General features: G+C 36.9%; 1 protein-coding gene across 1 annotated transcript; it reads left to right on the plus strand.

Annotated features, from left to right (window-relative positions):
* LOC110264481 lies at positions 7,895 to 8,625 on the plus strand. The gene is made up of 2 exons (XM_021106668.1): positions 7,895 to 8,255; positions 8,352 to 8,625. Exons 1-2 carry the CDS (start codon positions 7,931 to 7,933, stop codon positions 8,501 to 8,503), a joined length of 477 nt encoding a protein of 158 aa, XP_020962327.1. The 5' UTR covers positions 7,895 to 7,930; the 3' UTR covers positions 8,504 to 8,625.

An 8,840-nucleotide genomic window follows, 5' to 3' on the forward strand; every position in this document is an offset into this window, starting at 1 on the left:
ATCCAAATTTTCGAATTTGATGAGAGAAAAAGGGAAAGATATTTTTTTTGATTTTTGAAATTTTTATGAAAAACATGAAAAATATGCAATGCATGAAATTTTTAGATCAAAACAATGAATGCATACAAGAATGCTATGAATGTCAAGATGAACACCAAGAACACTTTGAATGTCATGATGAACATCAAGAACATATTTTTGAAAATTTTTAATGCAAAGAAGACATGCAAGACACCAAACTTAGAATTCTTTAATGCTTACACACTAAGAATTCAAGAATGCATATGATAAACATGAAAGGACACAAAACAAAAAAATCATCAAGATCAAACAAGAAGACTTACCAAGAACAACTTGAAGATCATGAAGAACACTATGAATGCATGAAATTTTCGAAAAATGCAAGGTGCATATGCAATTGACACCAAACTTATGATATGACTCAAGACTCAAACAAGAAACAAAAAAATATTTTTGATTTTTATGATTTTCTAAATTTTTTGGATTTTTATTTTATATTTTTCGAAAAAAAAAATCTTTTGAAAAAGAAAATAAGGATTCCAAAATTTTTAATATGAATTCCAGGAATCTTATGCTCTAAAGCTCCAATCAAGGGGTCAGGCATGGCTTAATAGCCAGCCAAGCTTTAGTATGTAACTCAGACATGACACGCCTGACATTCCTTACATTCAACAGCCAATTGGCTAAGAAAGATAAAGAAGCTCTTTTCTTGAGTATAAGAATTGAGACATGGCTTTACAGCCAGCCAGGCTTCAACATACTCCATGAAACACTAGAATTCATTCTTAAAAATTCTGAAAGGAAAATATATTTTTGAAAACATTTTTATTTTTAAAAATTTTTTTTTTCGAAAACAAAGGAAGAATTTTTGAAAGATTTTTGAAAAATTTTTTGAAAACAAGACAAAAAGAAAATTACCTAATCTGAGCAACAAGATGAACCGTCAGTTGTCCAAACTCGAACAATCCCCGGCAACGGCGCCAAAAACTTGATGCACGAAATTGTGATACATATCCATGGCTTCAAAGGCCTGGTACTCTGATCTAGTTTTATTGTCTGTCACAACTTCGATACAACTAACCAGCAAGTGTACTGGGTCGTCCAAGTAATAAACCTTACGTGAGTAAGGGTCGATCCCACAGAGATTGTTGGCTTGAAGCAAGCTATGGTCACCTTGCGAATCTCAGTCAGGCGGATTTAAACATGATACTTTATTAGATTAAAATAAACAATAAAAGGGATAGAGATACTTATGTAATTTCATTGGCAGGAATTTCAGATAAGCGAATGGAGATGCTTTTCGTTCCTCTGAACCTCTGCTTTCCTGCTATCTTCATCCAATAAGACCAAAGATGCCTAATACAATAGTAAGAGGTCCTATTTATAATAAACTAGTTACTAGGGTTTACATGAGTAAGTAATTGATGAATAAATCCACTTCCGGGGCCCACTTGGTGTGTGTTTGGGCTGAGCCTGAGTGTTGCACGTGCAGAGGTCATTTGTGGAGTTGAACGCCAGTTTCTGTGCCAGTTTGGGCGTTCAACTCTGGTTTTGGATCCTTTTTTGGCGCTGGACGCCAGATTTGGGCAGAAGGCTGGCATTGAACGCCAGTTTACGTTGTCAATTCTTAGCCAAAGTATGGACTATTATATATTGCTGGAAAGCCCTAGATGTCTACTTTCCAACGCAATTGGAAGCGCACCATTTCGAGTTCTGTAGCTCCAAACAATCCACTTTGAGTGCAGGGAGGTCAGAATCCAACAGCATCAGCAGTCCTTTTTCAACCTCTGAATCTGATTTCTGCTCAAGTCCCTCAATTTCAGCCAGAAAATACCTGAAATCACAGAAAAACACACAAACTCATAGTAAAGTCCAGAAATGTGAATTTAACACAAAATCTATTAAAAACATCCCTAAAAGTAACTAGATCCTACTAAAAACATACTAAAAACAATGTCAAAAAGCGTATAAATTATCCGCTCATCAACGCTTCAGCGTTAGGCACGCGTACGCATGCCCTGGGTTTTGCGCGATTCGCGCGAAGCCAGCCGCGTGCCAGCCGACATTTACTCAAAGAAGAATAGTATTAGAGTCAAGACCGGTGCTATCCCCTTCCCCTGCTACGCTTCCTTACTCAACAATCAAAGAAGCATTTTTGATTCCCCAATCGCGACTTTCTGTTCGCATGGCTTGGGAACCAAATCTTCATACGACGTGTTTGCGTCAGGCACGCGATCGCGTCATTGCGATTTCCTCCATTCCGCGCGGTCGCGTGAGCCATGCGTCCGCATCGGTATTCGCTGGTCATCTCCTTGGTTTCTTCTCTTTCTCTGCAGAACTTCATCAAATCCATCCGAATGCTACCTAAAATAAATAAATTTACACAAAACTCAAAATAGCATCCATAGTGGCTAAAATATAATTAATTCTTAATTAAATTCAACAAATTAGATGCAAATTCACTAGGAAAAGATAGACAAGATGCTCACGCATCACAACACCAAACTTAAACTGTTGCTTCTCCTCAAGCAACCAAAACTAATATAAGCTTAGGATGTGAATTTGTATGAGGATGAGAGTTTGCTTAAGCCCATGTCTCTTCTTATAGTGGGGTTTACACTGCAATCCTGAACAGTTTTGGCATCTCACTTTTTCCTTTGAAGTTCAGAATGACTGGCATCCATAGGAACTCAGAATTCAGATAGTGTTATTGATTTTCCTAGTTCAGTATGTTGATTCTTGAACACAGTTACTTTATGAGTCTTGGCCGTGACCCTAAGCATTTTGTTTTCCAGTATTACCACCGGATACATAAATGCCACAGACACCTAACTGGGTGAACCTTTTCAGATTGTGACTCAGCTTTGCTAGAGTCCCCAGTTAGAGGTGCCCAGAGTTCTTAAGCACACTCCTTTTGCTTTAGATGACGACTTTAACCGCTCAGTCTCAAGCTTTTCACTTGACACCTTCACGCCACAAGCACATGGTTAGGGTCCGCGTCGTTCACGCGAACGCGTCGTATGAAGATTTGGTTCCCAAGCCATGCGAACAGAAAGTCGCGCAGGCGCGCGACTGGCTTCGCGCGAATCGTGCAAAACCCAGGGCACGCGGACGCGTGCCTGACGCTGACGCGTGCCTGACGCTGATGGCCATTAAGGAAGTTCCGCGACCCACGCGATCGCGTGCCGTACGCGAACGCGTCGTTTGCGCCGCCCAGTTTTCTTTCTCTCTCTCTCCCAATCCTAATTCTCTCTTATTCTCTTATCCTTTTATTTTTCTTTCATCTTAATATTTTTCTCTTCTATTTTCAGTTCTTATTTGCTTGAGGACAAGCAAACCTTTAAGTTTGGTGTTGACGCTTCGCGTAAAGATTTTCTGTTTATCCTTATAGCACCAAAAGGGAGGCGAATCATCCTCACTAAGGAGCACAACCTGAAGAATAAAACGTCCACTAGGATAACTAAGGTGGTTGAGTTCCTTTCATTTTTTATTCCTCCCCTCTTTGTCTATATTATGTTCCGGTTTTCTGCTATTTTGCTTTGTTTGTTGCATAATCCTTTATTTGTTAGAATCTTAGGACTAGTTTAGTTTTCTTTTAATTGCTTTAATGCTGAAAAGATGTTTCATGTACCACTCACTGAACTTGAATCTAAAAAGAAAAGAAAAAGAAGTGATGTATTGCATGAGAAATTGAGTTAATTTTAAGAATAGTCTGATTTACTTAAATGTGGTGGTATTTTCTGTGATTTTGAATGCATGGTTGAACAGTGCATATTTTTTGATAGTGAAGCTTATGAATGTTGATGAAAAAAGAGAAATGCTATTGATAATCTGAAAAATCATGAAATTGATTCTTGAAGCAAGAAAAAGCAGTGAAAAACACAAAGCTTGCAAAAAAAAAAAAAATAAATAAAATAAAGAAAAGAGCAAGCAGAAAAAGCCAATAAAGGCAACGGGTAAAAAGGATCCAAGGCTTTGAGCATTAATGGAGAAGAGGGCCCAAAGGAATTAAATCCTGGCCTAAGCGGCTAAATCAAGCTGTCTCTAACCATGTGCTTGTGGCGTGAAGGTGTCAAGTGAAAAGCTTGAGACTGAGCAGTTAAAGTCGTGATCCAAAGCAAAAGGAGCGTGCTTAAGAACTCTAGGCACCTCTAACTGGGGACTCTAGCAAAGCTGAGTCACAATCTGAAAAGGTTCACCCAGTTAGGTGTCTGTGGCATTTATGTATCCGGTGGTAATACTGGAAAACAAAGTGCTTAGGGTCACGGCCAAGACTCATAAAGTAACTGTGTTCAAGAATCAACATACTGAACTAGGAAAATCAATAACACTATCTGAATTCTGAGTTCCTATGGATACCAGTCATTCTGAACTTCAAAGGAAAAAGTGAGATGCCAAAACTGTTCAGGATTGCAGTGTAAACCCCACTATAAGAAGAGACATGGGCTTAAGCGAACTCTCATCCTCATGCAAATTCACATCCTAAGCTTATATTAGTTTTGGTTGCTTAAGGACAAGCAACAGTTTAAGTTTGGTGTTGTGATGCGTGAGCATCTTGTCTATCTTTTCCTAGTGAATTTGCATCTAATTTGTTGAATTTAATTAAGAATTAATTATATTTTAGCCATTATGGATGCTATTTTGAGTTTTGTGTAAATTTATTTATTTTAGGTAGCATTCGGATGGATTTGATGAAGTTTTGCAGAGAAAGAGAAGAAACCAAGGAGATGACCAGCGAATACCGACGCGAACGCATGGCTCACACGACCGCGAGGAATGGAGAAAATCGCAATGACGCAATCGCGTGCCTAACGCGAACGCGTGGACTGGAATCTGCACAAATGACGTGAACGCGTGGACGACGCAGACGCGTCACATAAGCGATCTGCAGAATTAACAGAAAACGCTGGGGGTAATTTCTGGGCTATTTTGACCCAGTTTCCAGCCCAGAAAACACAGATTAGAAGCTGCAGAATGGACAATTCAAGTGGTCCCCATCCATCCATTGAAGATTTGATTATTTAAATTAATTCAAATTTAAATTCAAATTTTAATTCTAGGAAAAGATATTATTTTAATTTTTAGTTTTAGATATTAGATTTTAAAATTATTAGGATTAGTTTTAAAAAGGGATCTGAGGCCATCAGATTGGCACACTGTACATTTTACCTGAATCCTTATTTTCTACTCTGAACTATGAGCAACTAATCCTCCACTGTTAAGGTTAGATGCTCTGTCTATTTCTATGGATTAATTTTATTGCTTTTTCTATTTTAATTTATGTATGGATTTATAATTTAAGAATTGTTTTCGCTCTTTATCTTATGAATTTGGGTGGAACGGAAGTATGACCCTCTTTCTATTTGAGTTCTTGTAAAACTTGAAAAAGCTCTTTACTTGAACAACAACTTGAAAACATATTCTCCTAAATTTTAATTATCTGGATTTAACGGGATACGTGACATATAATCCTTTTATTTTTGGGTAATTAGAGTTTTTGTGGCATATAAACTGGAATTTGATCATGTAGCTTCTAATTGGAATTAATTGACCAAGAAATTGGCTGTTAATGAATTTTAGAGGAGACTAGGAAGGTCTAAGGAATTAGGGTCTAGTCACATATAGTTTGTCATAAATTAAATCCTACATAATTAAAATAGTCAGTAAGAAAAGTTAATCCGGAAAAATAGATAACTCTGAAGCCTTAACTGTTTTCTCCCATATTTTATTCCCAACTTATTTATCTGCCTATCTTCAATATTTTTTATATTATTTAATATCTTTTATATTGCATCTCAACACTCCTTTCTGTTTGTCTAACTAAGCCAAATCAATTAACCATTGTTGCTTAATCCATCAATCCTCGTGGGATCGACCCTTACTCACGTAAGGTATTACTTGGTACGACCCGGTGCACTTGCCGGTAAGTTTGTGGGTTATAAAATACCGCACCAGCATGCATTATCTCCATAATGGTAATTTGAATCACATTGATTCTAACCATACACACACACACCCCCTATCCACACTAGTTTGAATAAGCCCAAGTCGAACTAGCCCAGGGTTAGGCGCACCCTATGGAGCACGGACACTTCGCTGAGTTACCGCGTCCGCGTGTCGGACACATTTCAGACACGACACTCACCGACACTCGTCCGACACGCGTGTCTGCGGTGTCCAACCATATCTTAATAAAAAATAAAAAGTTCTTCTCCGGACACGCCTGGACACACCTAAATACCATTACGTGTCAGCGTGTCCAGTCTTATTCTTAACATATATTTTTAAAATAAAATTAGATATAGTATATATTATTATTTATTAAAACAAAAATATTTTAAATACTTGATATAATTAAAATAAGACATTAAAAATAATTAAAAAATTTAATTTATATTTTAATATCAATAAAATATCAAAATATCATTACGATTTATGTAAAAAATACTTTATATTTTATATGTATGCTTGTCTCCGTGTCATATAAGATTTTAAACTTCGCGTGTCACCGTGTCCCCCGTGTCGTGTCGTGTCCCGTGTCCGTGTCAGTGTCCGTGTATCATAGGACACACCTAGTAATTCGAATGAGTCAAATTCGAATTATGAGTGTGTAATTCAAAATTGACTGCTTCAAATTAGCAATCATGCAATGTGTATAAAATATGGTGTGAACATGAATTCCTTCCATTAGAGTGAAACACAATAGCTAGTGACGAGAGTTTTTTAGTATTGGTGCATTATAGAGGGTCAATTAAGAAAAAAACACATTCTGGTATTAAGTTTACAGATAAGGATCCCCTTAAGTATTTTTCTGAAACCTACAACGAGCTTCGCTGACTTCCTGAATTCTATAATGCAGAAACTGGGGTTGTAAGGCGTGAAATGGATTGAGAAGTTATTTTATCACATTTCGATCTCAGTTCTGCGAGATGATGTGAAATATGATTCGTTTGTCATAGGGAGTGATGAGGATTTGGAGGTTCTGTTCCATTGTCGTTGGCAGTTTTTCGAGGCCAGGCCACCTGAGCTGTTGGCAAAGCTTGTGATGAGCGGATAATTTATACGCTTTTTGGCATTATTTTCTAGTAGTTTTTAGTATAATTTAGTTAGTTTTTACTATGTTTTTATTAGTTTTATGCAAAAATTACATTTCTAGACTTTACTATGAGTTTGTGTTTTTTCTGTGATTTTAGGTATTTTCTATGGTTCTGAAAACCGGACTGGACCGGCCGGTTCAACTGGAATAACCGAGAACCGGTTACCTAGCCGGTCCGGGTAACCTCGAAAACCGAATGGCAAAGAACCAGTGGAAAAACCGGTCGAACTGGCGGTTAACCGGAGAACCGGAAGAACCGTCCGGTTTTTTGGCGGTTTAGTGGTTCGGAAATTCAGATGCAAAACGACGTCGTTTTGGCTTTTTTTTTTTTAAAAAAAAAAAATAGAAAGGCGTACGCGTAACATAACCTAACCCTAATCCACTATGCCACTAGAAATTTGCATACACACCTTATACAAGTATCTTGAAAATGCAGTAGGATAAGCATTTGAAGCGTGACCTCCATGCGGCAGCATACTTTTTGAATCCATATTTCTTCTATAGTGAGGGGTTTGTTGAGAAGGAAAATATCTTGAGGTCTTTGCTTGATTTATTTGATATTGAAACTCTTTGTGATGACTCGGTTGCCGCAATGCAAGAGATACAGTTGTATCGAGATCGAAAAGGAAGTTTTGGAAGGGAAAGTGCATTGAAAGCAATTAAGAGACTTGAACCTGGTAAGTATTTATATTTCTATGTTCAATTTACTTTGAATGTTTTTTAAATATTGAATGAGAATTGATGGTTGAATTTCATATCCTGGTAGATGAATGGTGGAGGCTACACGGTGGGAGTGCTCCTAACTTGCAAAAAATGGCAATTCGTCTTCTTCATCAAACATCTTTATCATCCGGCTGCGAGAGGAACTGGAGCCTCTTTGAACAAATCCATTCAAAGAGGAGGAACCGATTAGAGCATCAAAGGCTAAGTGACATTGTTTATGTCACTTATAATCTACGCCTTCAATCTAGAATGCATCGCAAGAAGAAGAATTATGATCCAATTGACATTCAAAGCATTGACATAGTAGATTTTTGGGTAATGCCGGATGAAGATGATCCTGAATTTACTAATGGAGACATCGACGGCATTGAAAATTTAATTTATACGGATAATGCTATGCCTTCATATCCTAAAGGTGATTGAAATAGCAAAACTTGTTTCATTTCCTCTCAATATCTGATGTAAAGTTGTAACTTTAATTTTTTCTTGGTTTTCTATTTTATTTTATTAGATGGAGGAGATGTGAAACTTGATGTGGATTTCCCTAATGTTGCTGATTCTTCAAATACAGCTTCTTTTGGTGGTACTTCTGATGATGGTGGCTTTGGATTACCTGTTTATGATGGAGATGTTGGAACACTTAATGAAAATTATTATTTTTGATGAGTTGCACCTTTGATTAGTTGAAAACTTGCTAGTAATTGTATCTTTTGAATGTAGAACATTATGGGTTTGTCATTATGTACGTTTTATTTTTTGTTTAGTTATAAACTTTGATGTTTGAAGTTGTTTGTGAACCTCTAATCTTAAGTAATGGATAATTTATTATGTGAAATATTAAATTTTATTAAGTTAGAAATTATTGAATTTATATACTTAAGATTATTTTAAGTTTTTTAATAATTTTATTTAATATTTAATTAAACCGGTTGAACCCCGGTCGAACCAGTGAACCATTGAACCAGTGACCTCACCAGTTTATTGACCGGTCCGGTTCTCG

Source organism: Arachis ipaensis, chromosome B07 (assembly GCF_000816755.2).
Source record: "Arachis ipaensis cultivar K30076 chromosome B07, Araip1.1, whole genome shotgun sequence".
Classification (NCBI taxonomy): domain Eukaryota; kingdom Viridiplantae; phylum Streptophyta; class Magnoliopsida; order Fabales; family Fabaceae; genus Arachis; species Arachis ipaensis.

Coding starts and splice junctions, on each gene's coding strand:
- LOC110264481 (XM_021106668.1), top strand. CDS start 7,931: ATGGCAATTCGTCTTCTTCATCAAACATCTTTATCATCCGGCTGCGAG. Junction 8,256..8,351: donor TATGCCTTCATATCCTAAAG/GTGATTGAAATA, acceptor TTATTTTATTAG/ATGGAGGAGATGTGAAACTT.